The sequence below is a fragment of the Micromys minutus genome (assembly GCF_963924665.1).
Source record: "Micromys minutus genome assembly, chromosome: 4".
In the NCBI taxonomy this organism is placed as follows: domain Eukaryota; kingdom Metazoa; phylum Chordata; class Mammalia; order Rodentia; family Muridae; genus Micromys; species Micromys minutus.
In genome coordinates, this window is record NC_137973.1 from 21,545,746 (window position 1) to 21,562,563 (window position 16,818).

A 16,818-nucleotide genomic window follows, 5' to 3' on the forward strand; every position below is an offset into this window, starting at 1 on the left:
TGGGTGTGCTGGGTAATCCTTCTCTCTCACCAAAAACTTTCTCCTAGGACCTCTAGTGACATCTACTCCAGGTAGAAATGGATCTCTGCATTCAGAGTCATCTGGACCTTCTGATGTAAGCTGGGCGGTGGTGGCACATGCCTTCACTCCCAACACTCAGGAAAGAAGGGTGATAAAAGGCAAGCAGAGGCATCTCTGTGAGCACAAAGATAGCCTGGTCTACAAAGCAAGTTCCAGGACAGCCAGGGCTACACAGAGAAACCCTGTCTCAAACAAACAAACAACCAAAAAATAAAAACAAAAACAAAACAACCAAAGAAAAAACCCCAAAAGATTGTATGGTGCAGTATCTTAAAAAGAATGTCCTGGAGCTGGAGAAATGGTTCAGCACTTAAAAGCACTGACTGTTCTTCCAGAGGTTCTGAATTCAAATCCCAGCAACCACATAGTGGCTCACAGCAATGCCCTCTTCTGGTGTGTCTAAAGACAGCTACAGTGTACTCATATAAAATAAATCTTTTTTTAAAAAAACATTGGGGTTTGAGGATACAGACCAGTGGAGTAACACCAATGGTCACTGGGTTCAATGTGCAGCACCCAAACAAACACAACAATGCCAATTTTACTGAGAGTTTAGCAAATTATAAGTGGAAAAAATTACCTCTCAGAATACTTCTATTAGTACCCTCACACCCACAGCCTCTAAGAGTTAGTCTCAATAAGCTTACGTGGAGTTCTAGAGACTTCAAACTCAGGTCAGCAAATGCATCTCCAAGTTGCTTTTGGGTATGCACCATCTGGAAAAGCTGCGTCGACAAGGTCTGAGCCAGTTTCAGAATGTTTTCATATTTTTTCTTATTATCTCTTAATATATCAATCTGAGCTTCAAGTTCAAGGTCCACAGTTCTTGAGCCACGGCCTAGCTTCTCAGATATAATTTGCCGAGTACACTAAAAGCAGAAAGATGCATTTTGTTTAGGGAGAAAAATAGAACAAAACAATACAGCAAAGCACAATACTACACTGCACATTGCACGTTAGTTTCATACCTAGAGAGAGCTAGTCAGCTGAGCTACTGCCCCCCAGGATCGGGGAAATGTATTTAGAGGCCTGTCTGATTAATAACTATTACTAAGCTATTGTGACATACATCTAGCCAGTTTATATATTGCCCAATGAACAGTCCACAGTCACAGTTCAAGTTCATGGCATTTGGATAAAGTACTTAAAGCAACAGGGGTACCTGAAAGTTCTGTAGAATAGCATGAAGACTTAGAGAGAATACACTGCCAAGCTCGAACTCTCACTGGTTACTTTCCTACTCTCACCTTATGCAGTCTGTGTTTGTGTAGGAAGGGAGAACGAAGAGAGAGAACAGAGAGACACAGTAAGACAATGAGAGAGAGATGAGAAGTCCCCAGTTCAGCAGAGTATTAACTGCTATTCTGTCGCAGAAACATATACCTTAAAATGTGCCTAATTTCAGAGAACAAGAAAGTAAACTTGCTAAGTAACAATTTTTATGAAAATAAAATTATATTTTATTGTTCAACATTAACAACAACAAAAACTGGTAGTGAAGGTATTATAGCTTTTAACTATGTTGTTTATCACATCTTCCAAAGGATGTGGGGCGTGAGGACCTGAGTGAATGTGTGCACAGCCATGTCAAGGACCCCAGAGCCTCAGGCCCAAGGGGAAACAGCAGAGCCGTTCCCCAGGAGGGAGGCTCAGAGAATGACAAAGTCAGAATGAGCAGAAAATGTCCATCATAGGTTTCCCACCAAGGATGCCTGCTTGTGTGTATCCCAGCCCCCTGCCCAGTTCCATGTAATAAACATGCTAGCTTCTGGGGTGCTGGAGTTTCTTCATCCGAGAGCCATGTACACTTGCCCCTGCTCTTTCTGTGTGTGTCTTTGTCTTGTTCTTAAGGCTCTTGTCAGGCCAAGTTCCCAGAGGCACAGCAAAGGACAAGGGAACAGGACTAACATCCGGCAGAGGTGCTGCTAGTCAAGCCTGACCTGAGGTTGATCCCAAGGACCCTCAATGGAGGAACGAGAGAACCAACTCCAGCAAGTTATCCCCTATGGCATGAGTACACACGCACACAGACACAGATACAGTAACTCTAAACAAAATAGAAAACCTTTCTAGGAGATGAAAATCAAAATAAAAAAGTTTAACTGTACATTCTTAAGGAAAATCTAAATGATCAAAAATGAGTATATTGGAGTGCGTATGTTTGTAGTGTGGTAAAGAAGGTACACAGCTGTTACTCATCTCTTCAGTATTTGGGGCCTCAGGAAGTTTCTGGCATAATCCTTGAGCCATTCTGTAACTAAAATGCAACACTGAAGACTATGATACATTACATAGCAGGTTTACAGAGAGACTAATTTCTCTACCCTTCTTCAAAGTCCTTGGAAGTGGAGACTACTTACAATAAACTGATCAAGGCTTCCTACATACAGAAGACACTCAGTCAGGGTGTGGTGGTGCACACCTTTGGTTCTAGCACTACGAGGCAGAGGCACGAAAACCTCTGAATTTGAGACCTGCTGATCTATCTCCATTGCAAGTCCCACGCTACCTACCAAGATCCTGTCACCCCTCCTGGCCCTCCCCCAAAAGCATTTAGAATAGCTTCCAAGTGAAGCTAACTTGCCAAGTTGAAGAGCTGGATGGTTTTAAACAAAATCATTGACTGAGACAGAGCTCCTGACTGATGGGTGGATGAAAGACGCAGAACAGGGAATACCATCAGGTACGTCCTCCTGCTCAAGAACCAACACTGTACATGTGCACAGACAGCTTAGCATGATTACCAAATAGACAGACATTAAAGTTCAAGAAAAAGAACAATTTCACAGATTAAAGAAAGGTTATTAAGACAAAATCCAGAAGGAAGACTTAGAGGGCAATCAACAGAGAATATGGGTCAGCCAATGAACAGATGGGGCAACGTGGGCAGAAAAACCAGGACGGAAAGCTGAAAGACACAGCGGTCAAATGTAGCAGGAATGCTAATGGACTTTAAATGACTTTAAAACAGTATTTCATATTCAGAAAAGCTGTTGGCTCTCAATGCCTGAAACAGACATTTTATTCTTTGTAAGGGGGGGGGGAACGGAACTGGGAGAGTGAGAAGAATTGGGGAGGGAGAGAGAACAAATGGAAAAAGAAAAATATTTCAAGGGCAAGACAGCAAGACCCTGCCTCAAGGAGGCAGGACGGACGGACAGACAGACAGCCCAAACACACCAAAAGGAACTTCCAGTTTATGTCTTGAACCCATCGTCTCAGATCAATTTCCTTACTTTCTCTTATCTGAAAGAATAGCAGAACAGGGTACCTTGTTCTGTTTGTTTTTTTAATTAGTCTGTTTTTGTTTCCTTTCCTAGTCTATAATAGAATGGGGGGGGGGGGGGGGGCTTTTTTTTTTTTTTTTTTTTGCTTGTTTTTAAAGAACGAAGCTTGGGAGGCATGAAAATTACACAAGCCAGAGGAAGGGGAACTCCAAACAGGTGGCACCCACCCCCATGCAGCGACAGGAGCAAGAGAAGACAGGCACCCGGCAGATTCCTGTGACTCGCTATGGCTAGGATCTGCAGACAAAAGCAGTCAGGTAATAACAGGGAAGGTGGGTAAGGCTCATATGGCCGCTAAAGATAATGGGATCTGCTGAGGAATTTTAATGTAACAATGACCACACCAGTCCTAGATAGATGTCTGTAAGCTGTAACAATAGTGAGAGAGTAATAAAGATAGGGGCCTGAGAAAGTAAGAGAAAACCGGGGGAGAATCCATAGGATTTAGTGACTGATTAGATACTGGGTTCCACAAAAGCAAGGGAGGAGGGTTCAAATAACAACAGCTGTATTATGAGGGAACAGAGGCAAGAATCATACATCCCCACCCCGAAGAACAGAGCAAGGACTCACTTTCAGACACTACCACCAGCATTTCTCAGGTCATGTGATGACATGAACTAAAGACTCATCGCAGATTTCAACACATTTTTATCTTATTAAGAAAATTTTGGGGACTTGCAGAGGACCCAGGTCCAGTTCCCAGTATCCACATGGTAGTTCATATCCATCTATAACTCTGTTTCCCCATCTGATGTCCTCGTTAACAGGCACAGACATGGTGCACATACGTACATACAGGCAAAACACTCATACATAAAAAAAATGAATACATCTAAAAAGTAAGAAAACTTATTATACAGTGCTGGTCTAGCATACACAAATTCAGTCTCCCACACTCTAAGAAAGCTTATATTCTTATAGAGTGTTTCAGGTCATATTTTAAAACAAATGAAAGGATAATTTCCCTCTGCTTTACTCTTTTTTTTTTTTTTAAAATAAAGATTTATTTATTTTATGTGAGTACAGTGTAGCTGTCTTCAGACAGACCAGAAGAGGGCATCAGATCCCATTACAGATGGTTGTGAGCCACCATATGGTTGCTGGGAACTGAACTCAGGACCTATGGAAGAGCAGTCAGTGCTCTTAATCGCTGAGCCATCTCTCCAGCCCTGCTTTACTCTTAAGAAGACACTTCAGAGAGAACTGTGTGTAAAAACATGAACAATGTTGACTTGCCAACTCAAAGCACACTGAGCATTGTAGCTTATGCTGCAGACTGTGCTACTAGGGTTTCTCATCTTACATGTCCAATGACTTCAAGTACTAAGTAGATCTGTGGCTTGGACAGCACCACATGTGCTGTAGATCTAAAACTGACTTACTCATTTTACTGAGCTCCTTAGGAAAACAACCACCAGTGACTCCAAAGCACTGCAAACAGCCATGCTGAACTTAGCATCTGGTGCTGCCTGTACACTTAGGAATGATTACAGGATCACAGTTACCAGCTTTGGAGAACTAGTGTGCCTCTCTTAACCTTGTTATAAATAAAGTACCAAGAAAAGGTCAGGTTCAGGGGGATCAGCCTATAGTCTAGGTAACCCAGGAGGTTGAAGTCACAGGATCCCTTGATCCCTGGAAGGGCAGCCCAAACTGGCCAATACAGTGAGATATGAAGTAAACAAATTATCAAAAAAGGAGAGGGAGCAGTTCTGTGGTTAAAGATATTCCAAGTGTGTGTGTGTGTGTGTGTGTGTCTGTCTGTCTGTCTGTCTGTCTGTCTGTCTGTCTGTTGTCTGTCTGTCTGTCTGTCTGTCTGTCTCCATAGTCCTGATTGGCCTGGAACATACAACAATCTTCCACCTGGAACTCACAACGATCTTCCTGCTTTGGCCTCCTAAGTGTTGGGATTATAGGCATGTGCCACTATATGCAGGTTGTGTTTTTGTTTAAAAAAAAAATGTGTGTGTGTATGTGTGTGTGTAAAATCTGCCAGAATTAATTTTTAATGGGTCTTTTTCAAATTCTTTTGTATTAGATTTTAAAGTACATATAAAGATAAATAATAAAACAATGTGATATGTATATGTATAATAAATATGGATTAATATAAATGAAAAGTCATAGAAATAATTTAAAAATTACAAACCTTGTATGTGTTGAGACTCCATTTTCTAACAAGTTCTAACTTCTCCATTGCAGGATTTTTAATTTCATCTGCTAGAATAACTGGCCCACCTTTTGTGTGTGTTCTTTGGCCACCTGCATGATCATAATAAAAGACAAAAGCACAATCCAGATAAACAAAGGGCATGAGAAAAAAACATGAAGCCTGGTGCTATTCAAGCTGAAATTCTTAAATAACAAAAGGCAAACGTCCTACTGTGTGAAGGACTAGAGCTTCCTGGAAACATGCAGAATAATCTCATGATGACTCACAAACATTTCTGTCCACTAAACACACGTTTCTCTTATTCTAAAAAACAAATTCTGCTGCAAATTTACCTAAAACCAAAACCAAACCAAACAACAAGCATCTGGTCTAGGGAGATTACTTATTCTGTTAAGTGCTTGCTACATAAGCAACAGGACTCAAGTTCAAATCTCTAGCACCCATGTAGAGAGCTGAGTGAGGTGGTGCAGGTCAGTGACCTCAGTGCGGATGGTCCCTGGAGCTCACTGGTCAGCCTAGCTGATTTGATAAGCTCCAGGCTTAGTGATAGACACTGGCCTCAAAGTCAGTGACTAGTGGTGAAATATAACCAAGGTGGACCTGTGGACTGCACACACACATGCACACATGTGTACACAGGAACAAACACCAAAAACTCAGGGTGAGTATACATTTCCTTCTCCCACTATTCCAACAGCCAAATTGGCTTTCACCACACTTAAGAATCAGAGCAATGCCAAAACCCAACCAACCCCTGCCCAACAAAACAAAACCACAAAACCATCTAAGAATTTATAAAGTCTCATATAAAGTGCTAATGCCATAAAAAAAATACTAGTTTGTTTTTCCTGTTTCTTTTCGTTTCATGTTTTGGTTTTAAGAGTGTCTCCTTACATGACCCAAGTCAGCCTTGAACTCTTCAGCCTGAACTTTATCAATGACGAGATTACAGACATGTACTAACTCCAGCTGATTTTTCAGTATTTTATTGCAATCTACAATCTTTCTGTATGCTGAGGTTGACAGGAACAGATACATGGCCTTTCCACTTGACCCATTCTCAACAATACAATTGCCAAAGCTCCCTTTCAGTTTGTAGAGAGAGCAGAGCTGCAAAGCTGAATCAAATAGGTAGATCTATATCAACCAGAGATAAGAAAGAGCAGACTAAAACAAATTATATTTTACTATGCTTTTAACCTTTAAAATAATGAAATTTCAGATTTGAGACACAACCTAATTGTGTTGAAAAGGTAGACAATGGCTAGAAAAGTGATTTCTTGTTTTAGTAGAGAAAGTAGCAGCAGCAGCAGCAGCCAGAAGAGCACGTGCCTACAAACACAGAGCGAGCAATCATGAAACTGAGGTAGGCTGGCTTCAGCAGGGGAAATAGTGGATACCTGCAGGAGCAGTCACATCACCTGCTTGCTGAGTCAGCTGACTAGCTGCCACCCTGCTGGGAGACAGAACACATGGCAAAGGTGGTGCTGAGGAACCTGGAAAGGCAGACATTGAACCGTGAAAATCCACTTTCTCCTCCACGTGCTGGAAGTTTGAACAGAGATCTATTGACAACTCCTTTAACATGGTCAAACACTGAATTAAGACTACAATTAATACGCTTGCTTCCTTGCAGGTAAGGACTAAGTAAGAAGATGCTATGGGCCTGAGTTCTAGATAAACTTTTCATTAGCCTATCAAAACCAAACAAAGCACCTTACTATATAAAAGAATTGGTGAGATCATATTTGACGAACTTCCCTGGAGATTGTTATTTTCAAAACCAAATCATATCAAAGTCCTAGAGTTAAATGACTTATAGTTTAGGTATATACCTCATAGCTTCCCAAACTTCATGTGAAGAAAAGTCTTAAGTGTAGAAAAGAATACTGAAACATTTTTTAATACTTCTTGTAAAAATGTGAATGACGTTCTTCCTCAGAATTACAGCTTTTACAAAAACTATTGCCAAATTTTCCCAGTCACAAACCAAGTATGTGCAGTGCAGACTACTGCTTTTAATGCTGAGAATGCAGGGAGCCCAGAGGAACTCAGTGCCCTGAGGCCTGCTGAAATGCAGACACTCAGCTGTGCCGGGTGAACTCTGGGTTCTGAGAAGTTTCAGAACCGGGGCTGTCATGTTTTCCAAGTCATCATGAGAATCATTCATGGACTTTAAGAAATATTTGTGACTCTCAAGATTCAAAAGGCACCTGCTGCCTTTGAAGGCTACTTGGGAGATTTTCAAACAGTCAGGTTTGAGAATAAGGAGAAAGCAAACAAGTTTTATGTAAATCACAGCCAAGCTGCCATTCTAATTCCAGGTATAAAATCCTGGTTCTGTCTACCACAGTGCTAGGAACACACTGACAACTTACTTGTATCTCTAAGTCTCTGTAGTCATCTCAACAGTAATACTTAGAAGGTAGAGGCACTTTCTCCTAAGCTGACACCTGAGGTTTGATCCCTGGAATCCATGTAGAAGTAGCTAATTCTCAAAAGCTGTCCTGTAACTTCTATATACATACACACTGGAGCATGTATACCCACATACATATGCACACAAAACAAATAAATTCCTTTTGATAAGGCCCAGTATTATGTGGCATATCTGTATATATGTATGACTGACAGCCAGAGGATGTCAGTTGTCCTCCTTCCCCATCTACCCAGCTCCAGAATCACAAGAACAAGAAGCTATGCCTGGCTTTTTCATGGGTGCTAGAGATTCAAGTTCAGATCCTCATGTTTACAAAGCAAGTGTTCTTACTCAGTAAGCCATCTCTCTAGCTCTACCTATAATATGCTATCATTTTAATAATAATCTTCCCTAGTTTTCTGGAAAAATTATATAAAATTCATTCATGACAGGAAAGAATCAATATCCACTTTACATATAATTAGAAGTGTACATATCACATACACACAAAGCACTGGTAAAGACAGGCTTTAGCTGTACAAGTATGAAAACCCGCTTACATTAAAGTCAAGTATATAACAGACCTAAATTGATTGCCACTATTTTTAAAGTAGAGATAGCTGTCTCTTTAAATTTCTGAACTACAAAACTTAAACTAGCCTGGCTGATAGAAATAAGATGGTCCAAACACTTACAATAAAGTCTGTGAGAAAGGAGGCTCAGGAGATGAAACAGTCCCACATGGGAAAGTACAGAATCTGCACCAGGATCTCCACTATCAAATTAACACAAAAGCTCTATCTACAAGTTTACTTGTCTTTGGTTAAAAGACATTTCACTAGGCTATCCAGGGTAAAAACCACATTACACAAAGACCATATTTTTATTATCCAAGGCACAGAGCTCCCATGAGGAAGTAGTAAACATAAGGAAACATGGCTATAGTTCTATGTCTGACAACCTCAAGAACAGAGCTCTGTTGTTCTGGTTGTTGTGGTTTAATCTCTATAAGAAATGATGTCACAGCACAACCTGACATGTGTATGCTGTATGTATCGAGAGACGCAACTTCCAGACTCCAAGGGCAGATGTGGTGCTAATGTGGGTGGGATTTCAGTTGCCTGCCTTGCCTGCAAAGTCACCTTCCCCTGTTTCCTATATTCAGAACTTGAAGCCTTTGGACTGGTGCAGTTTAAACTAGTCCTCCCAATTAAATTAAGCTATCAAACATGCTCACTAAAAGCCACAAAAACCTCTTAGGAATCCAAAATCTTAGAGCTGGGCATGGCAGCACACACCTCTGATTTCTAAGACCCAGGAGAGGAAATTCAACCAGGAGAGGGATTGTGAGTGCATGCCAACCTGGACTACACTACACGGCCCTGCCCCAAAAGTGAAAATCGGGGGAAAAAAACCACTGCAGGATCCTGCTAACAGTCTGAGTTTGAAGGAATTAGCCAATTTCCTCTTAACAGAAATCTAGGTAGGTGCAAGGATTAGAACTCTCATTAAAAATATAACAAAAACAAAGCCTGGGGAACAAGCGTACCTCATTGCCAGGAGCTTAGATTTATTTTTGATTCATGCTATTACTGATTTTGCTACATTCTGTTGTTGACTAGATTTCAATATCTGTTGTTGACTTTAAGGCTAAATTTAGGTAAAATTTTTTAAACTTTAAGAACAAATAGAAAAGTATAGTATTAATTATTGTACTGGCTGGTTTTGTGTCAACTTGACACAAGCTGGAGTTATCACAGAGAAAGGAGCCTCAGTTGAGGAAATGCCTCCATGAGATCCACCTGTAAGGCATTTTCTCAACTAGTGATCAAGGGGAACAGGGCTCAGCCCATTGTGGGTGGAGCCATCCCTGGGCTGGCAGACCTGGGTTCTATAAGAAAGCAAGCTGAGCAATCCAGGGGAAGCAAGTCAGTAAGTAACATCCCTCCATGGCTTCTGCATCAGCTCCTGCTTCCTGACCTGCTTGAGTTCCAGTCCTGACTTCCTTTGGTGATGAACAGCAATATGGAAGTGTAAGCTGAATAAACCCTTTCCTCCCTAACTTGCTTCTTGGTCATGATGTTTGTGTAGGAATAGAAACCCTGACTAAGACAATTATCTTATAGTAATTGTTCATGTAATAAAGTCAAAATGCTTCATTCTTTTGTTCAGAGAGCTAACAATGACCTAATTCCCCCAACAGTTCAGATTTACTTCCTAAGTTTTAGATATTCATTCCAACTATCTGTACATCCTAAAACAAGTGCCCTTAAGACAACTGTACCTTTCTAATAAGTACAGAACTAGTGCAAGCACACAGACTTCTCTTATGAATACACAAATCAATAATGCATTTTAGGTTAAAACAAGCTTTATAAACTCAGTCCAAAAAGATAAATTACTTCCATTAGCACAAAACACACTTGTCACTCCAACTTGAGTATTAAAAAGTATTTACACAGGGCTGGAGAGATGGTTCAGTGGTTCAGAGCACTGACTGCTCCTCCAGAGGTCCTGAGTTCAATTCCCAGCAACCACAAGGTGGCTCACAACCATTCGTAATAAGATCTGATGTCCTTTTCTGATACGTCTGAAGACAGTTACAGTATATACTCATATACATAAAATAAATAAATGATGATAATAAAATATTTATAAGCAAATAAAACTAACTGGCATTTAATGTTTACTGCAGATTATAATGGTAATTTTAGTCCAACTACTCTACAATCCTGTAACTTTCAGGAGAAAAGATTAAATCAAATATCAGACAAATCATTTCATTAAAAACAATTGAAATATCTAAATAGCACGTTTGTTTTTTATTTGATGGTGACAGTTAAAATTTGAAAGCTAGGACATAACTAGCTTTAGTGGTAGAGCATCAGTCTGGAATGTACAAGGTCCTGAGTTCAACTCCCAATACCACAAAAATTAATAAATAAAATAAAATTAGTAAGTAGTACCTAATCACAAACTTGTGTCAAATTAAATAAAGTAAGCCAGTATGTTAAGCAATTATAGTTTTAAACATTTAGCCAACCCTTTCAAAGACGAGAAGCCTGCATGAGAATGCTAGAACACTTGAGAATGAAGAGGAGCCTGTGCTCGCCCGTCTCTGCACGCCGGCAGCTGTGTGCCTGTAGAAGCAGAACACTCCTTAGATGCTGTCCATCCTGTGTGTTGAGATGGGGTTTCTCAGTGGCCCGGGAATCCTGAACTGACAAGGCCAGCCTAGTCTAAAGAGTGACTGACAGGACAGCCTGGTCTACAGAGTGACTGACAGGACAGCCTGGTCTAAAGAGTGACTGACAGGACAGCCTGGTCTACAGAGTGACTGACAGGACAGCCTGGTCTACAGAGTGACTGACAGGACAGCCTGGTCTACAGAGTGACTGACAGGACAGCCTGGTCTACAGAGTGACTGACAGGACAGCCTGGTCTACAGAGTGACTGACAGGACAGCCTGGTCTACAGAGTGACTGACAGGACAGCCTGGTCTACAGAGTGACTGACAGGACAGCCTGGTCTACAGAGTAACAGGAAAGCCAGGGCTACACTGTCTCAAAAAACCAAAACCAAGCAAACAAAAAAAAAAAAGATACTAACATATTTGCTTCCTTTCTAGCTTCAGTTTTAAACACAATAAAAAGGAAGGAAAAATAGTATCACTCATTTATTTCCCAACTTACAGTTCAGAACACATGTAAAACTGAAATTACAAATAATATATTTCAAAGTCTAAACTGCCCTTGAATAAAGAACTGGCCAAAAATATAACAGAAATATTGAACAATGTTATTTGCAAGAGGGATAAGTATTGATAAAGCAAGATCTACTCTATCACACCACAACACATTAAGAAAATTAACAAAGTTTACAATGAACATTAACTATAGAGGCGTAATTACAGCTCTATATCCAAATGTTCCATACATTTACAAAAACAATTCTCAGAGAACACCACAGAAAGAGTGGGGTAGGAACCAGGGTAAAGCAGTATCTTCTGGACTTGAGATCACTGTACTCCTGATCTCTGACAGTGTTGTCTACGCCAGACCTAACCAGTCAACATTCCAGTGTGAAGGGGAGAAACTCATGAGCTCTTACCCCTGCTGAGGAGCTATGGACAGTTGACTGATGCAGGAGAATAGTTTAAATTCTTCAGAATCAGGCCCTGGTAGGCTGACCATGCACACCCATGTGTGTATATGGAAGGCACATTCTGGACTAAGTGTTTTAGTTTGTTTGTCTCTTTAAAGGGAAAGTTGGGAGAGGATGAAGAAGATCTGGGACAAGTTAGGATAAAGAGTAAGGGGAAAAGATCAAAATATATAGTATACATGTATAATATATCCAAGAATAAAAGTATTACATTAAAAAAACCATTGAAAAAAGTTATAAGCAAGGTCACTAACAAAAGAGGAATTGTTTTCTTCTGCATGAATTATACAGATATATACATATACATGTGTATATAGATACTTCTTAGTCTGTGTGCAAGATAGAGTTATAGCAGGTCTTACTGCCTGTCCTTAGAAAAGGCTATTTACAAGACTGGTCTTTGTGCGGATCCTCAGAAGATAACTTGGAAAAGTTCCCTCCAGAAGGCTTGGATCTAAGCCTAAACTTCACACAAACAGTGTGGCTTAGGTTGAGTGTCTACAGACTTGTGTTAAGTCTAGAATCTTGATAGTGATCACAGGATGCCTCTGTATGGAGTCCTTATAAAAGCCCTGGACACTAAATGTTCAATGATCTTCCCCCAGTAGCCACACTTTAGATATATTGGCAGAATTCACAAAGAAAAGCTTAAGCAGTCTCTGTGCGTAAGAGCCTAGGAAGATGTTGACTTACTGACTGTCTATAATAAGCCAGTGTGAGTATCAGCAGAGACCAAACATCAAGGTGATCTTGAAGTTCTCCTATTCAGCAAGCATAAAAAAATAAAGGCTGCATTTTCTTATTTCTCTTGAAATATGTAATCTGTAATTATACAAGTCAATAGTTACAATTTTGTGGATACTACCTAAAAGTAGTTTACCTCCTGAAAGAATTTTACAGCCTTATTTCATAATATTTGAAAATCATTATTAAAAAGTGCTCCACAAGTAGTAACCTGTAAGGGCCGTGCATGGTGTGTGGCATCCTGGGAAGGAGGTTAACAGTAAAATTATTCATTCTAATATATTTCTATGAAGATCAGGAAAATAATGCTTAAAGTATTAAAATTGAAGAGAAAGAGGATTATGTTTATGGTCACTTTTCATCGGAGAAATGAAGAGCTCAATTCTTGTCTTCTTTAACAGAAGCAGCACTTAGTGAGCCTCCCATCCTCCACTTCAGCCATCTTGATAGTGGGTAGGTTCTTACCTTGGGATGCTCCTGCTTCAGTAACCCCCTCTTTGGTACTGTCAAAGCCATGAGATGTAATTTGAGTTTCTGAGAGTCCAAGTCCAGATGGTAATGAATGCTTCAAATCCTTGGTAACATTTGAATGAAAGAAAAAAAACTTAGTAAAAGATCTCACAGCACATAAAATTTCAGAATTGTGCCTTTTACTACATTTTGTGCTATTTTTCTCTTTCTACACATTATCTCCTTACATTCTATGATAATCAAATACAGCAAGAATGCTACTTAGGAGATATAGTGTATGACGGACATGGCATGCCTTTACACTGACTACAGTAAGGATATCAGGACACAGAAGCTAAAGGCAAGACCAATCATAAACTAGATACCATTCTATCTCATCTAAGGCCAGCCTAGAGTGGGAGAAGCAGACCCCCTGCCCCCATGAAATTCAGGAATAATAAAAGTGAAAACTTGTGATGAAAATCTGTACATGTTTGGTATCAGAGTAAGTGGAACATCTGGTATATGCAACTGGCATCACAGACCGGTTAGAAAGGACAGATGGGGCAATTTCATAGTAATAGTTGGTAGACACAGCTGGGTTTCAGCAACTCTAGACTCTGCTACTAGAGTAAGAATACTTCAGCTCAGGCTAAGTGACATCTATGGCAACAACATGACTTGAAGACAGCATCTTGAATACTTGCTAAAGAACTGATTCCTGACATCCCTCCGACCCTTCAATGTACCTTATGCTTTCCTTGCTCAACTCATTTTCTGCATCTTTCTACTACTATCAATGTGAAGCTTGGCCATATACAGAGGCCAAAATAAAATAAAGATGACTATGTTTATCACCTCTACACCTCTGGTACAAACCCACTGTGAGAGCTGTGAACAACTGCTGAGGATCGGCGTCTACAGAATAGTCTCTAAGCATCCATCTGTGCCTGACTCGACTTTGAGATCACCTCTGGAGGAAGCCTCAGGACTCTATTAAGATTGAGTACCCAGGTCTAAAGCTGCTGAATGGCTATACCATAACGTCCTTAGTGTAACCCTAAGCACTGAAAGAAACACAAGACTGAGTGTGGGGACCTGGCTTAGCATACATGACTTGTAATTAAACACAGCCACTAAAGCCCTTCCCATCTAGGGATGTCCCTGATCTTTAATACTGCTTATGACTGTCCTTTATTTATACTTTGCTAACCCACTTTTAATAACTGAAATATTAATTCATTTTTAAGATTTCTCCCAGACCTAACTGTTCCTATGTATTGATTGACTTCCTACTGGTTTCCATAGCATTTGTAGGCTAGATAAAAACCTAAACTTTTACTTTACTGTAGTAAGTGACTGTATGTTTTATTTTTTAAGGCATCTTTGCTTGGTTCAGAAAAACTTCTTTCTACCTATTCAACCTTAAATCTCATAACTTCCTAGCTAGACCAGCTACTGAATGGTTTATCACAAAAAAACATAAAATGAAGGAGCCATGTCTGAGAACAGCTTCTTAATCCTACAGCCCTCAGCCCTGGCATTTTACCATACCAGTGTCTTCACTGGTATTATACCAAGGTGTGTCTCAAGTGATCTGTTACTAATAATGATTGAAACGAAAGCATTCATCAACTTCAGTGTGAAAAATATTTACACTGTGGTAGGGTTGAGGTCATCTCTGAATTACAATATGCTTTCTAGACTGAGAGATAAATTTCAGAAAGAAAACAAGACTGGTTAGCACTATGGTTATCAGGAAAGAATTAGGGCTGATACCAAGTGGATTTACTACTTTAAAAAACAATAGCAATGATCGGTTTGTCATGATGCTGCAGCATTTGTACTGGAGTCGGGTCAGATAAACCTCAGCTGGGAACCTGGCTTAGTCATTTATGACGTGATCCCAGGCTGCTTCTCTACCTTGCTGAGTTTCTTTATTATAAAATGGAGATAATTGAGAGTTAATAATTCTTACTTCACAGACAACATACAAAGAGAATGAAGGACAATACACTCCCATATTAACTTATAAAAAGAACTATGTTGAATGTTTAAAGTCGGAACAACAGAAGATTACGTGTTTCATTAATTTAGGATGAGTGATCTTTACCTTATGAATGACAACAGTAGAAGACAGCAAAGTCATTAGTGTATCTCATCATTTCCAAACATGAAATTACAACACTCATCCTTGACCAATCGTTAAATAATACACTTAACAATGTATCTTAATTATATTAGGGCATGCCTGCATTTTAAAGCAACCATATAATTAACTTTTAATATTCACTGCGCTAAAGCACACATCTACAAAAAGACTCAAGTTTTAAAATGTTATATACTAAATGGATGCAGTAGCAGACGCCTGCTAAGCACAGCTACTGGAGAGTCAAAAATAGAGTGCACTGAGTCCAGTCTGACGGCAAGAACCCACCTCAAAAACAAAGCTGATAACAAAATATTATAGAAAGTAGTAATAAAAGTAAAATAAAATTTAAAAAGTAAAAATAAATCAATGAATATAAAATGCTAATATATGTAACAGAAAATGCCTATGAATATAGAAATACAGGAAAGGCGGCCTTTAAAGGGCAGGAGAATGTTTCATACTAAAAATAAGAAATGTATAGAGAACAGAGAGGAAGGTCAGCAGACAGATTGTAAGTGTTAATAACTGTAACTTAATTCAGTAGTGACAAAGACAGTGTCATAACTACGTTTCCAAAGAGAGATGGGAAGATGAAGTAGTCTTGTCATTAATGGAGATCTCTGAAGATACTCTAAAGCCAGAAACTTCCAGACTCCTAAGAGTACTGCTCTGGACGAGTGTAAGGGACACAAGCCCTGCTATATATCAAGTTCAAACCAAATTCCTTCTTCCAAATACAGAAACCAACATGCCTTTTGTGTACAAAAGGAAATACGGTCTTCAGTCTCTACTCATTTCTTACAGCACCAGATTTCCAATAAAAGTTACCTCTGGAGTGCATGAGAGAGAGGTTCCTGAATGTTTCCACAGTGACTGCTTACTAAAAACAAAAGGATGTAAGTGCCCCTTCACCCCAGAGTTGGGACAGAAACCAGGGTCTTTATATGTGAGACAAAACTCGTCTGCCACGGAGCTATACCCTCAGTCCATGTTTTAGAACCCTTCCCTTATAGTTTACTTTACCCTGCCATATTAGGATTAAAATGTAAATATTCAGAACTCGCTTTTTATTTATTGTCACTTTCTTCTGTTTTAACTTAACATCCTTATTTAATTTGATGGAGTCATCCTGTTTTATCCACTTTATTTCCAAGCTCCCTCTCTCTTCAAGGATGTCATTTTGCATAAGTCATGACAACTCTTTGGACATATACTCTTCAGTGAGGATAAGCTCTCCTTAGGAAAACTATGAGGACTTTAAAACTCTAAACATGGGCTGGAGAGGTGGCTCAGCAGCTAAGAGCACTGACCGCTCTTCCCAAGGTCCTGAGTTCAATTCCCAGCA

General features: G+C 39.8%; 1 protein-coding gene across 6 annotated transcripts in view; it reads right to left on the reverse strand.

Moving 5' to 3' along the window:
- ARFIP1 (ARF interacting protein 1) overlaps positions 1 to 16,818 on the reverse strand; it is a 79,564-nt gene that overhangs the window by 25,061 nt on the left and 37,685 nt on the right. For 2 of the 6 annotated variants that reach the window (XM_080915649.1, XM_080915652.1), the window contains exons 3-6: positions 13,337 to 13,445; positions 6,945 to 7,040; positions 5,521 to 5,633; positions 729 to 950 (exon numbers count right to left, since the gene is read on the reverse strand). In XM_080915649.1, the coding sequence (XP_080771775.1) occupies positions 729 to 950; positions 5,521 to 5,633; positions 6,945 to 7,040; positions 13,337 to 13,445 (540 nt within the window). The remainder of the gene's footprint in view (positions 1 to 728; positions 951 to 5,520; positions 5,634 to 6,944; positions 7,041 to 13,336; positions 13,446 to 16,818) is intronic. The other 4 variants (XM_080915650.1, XM_080915651.1, XM_080915654.1 and 1 more) reach the window with 4 other exon arrangements.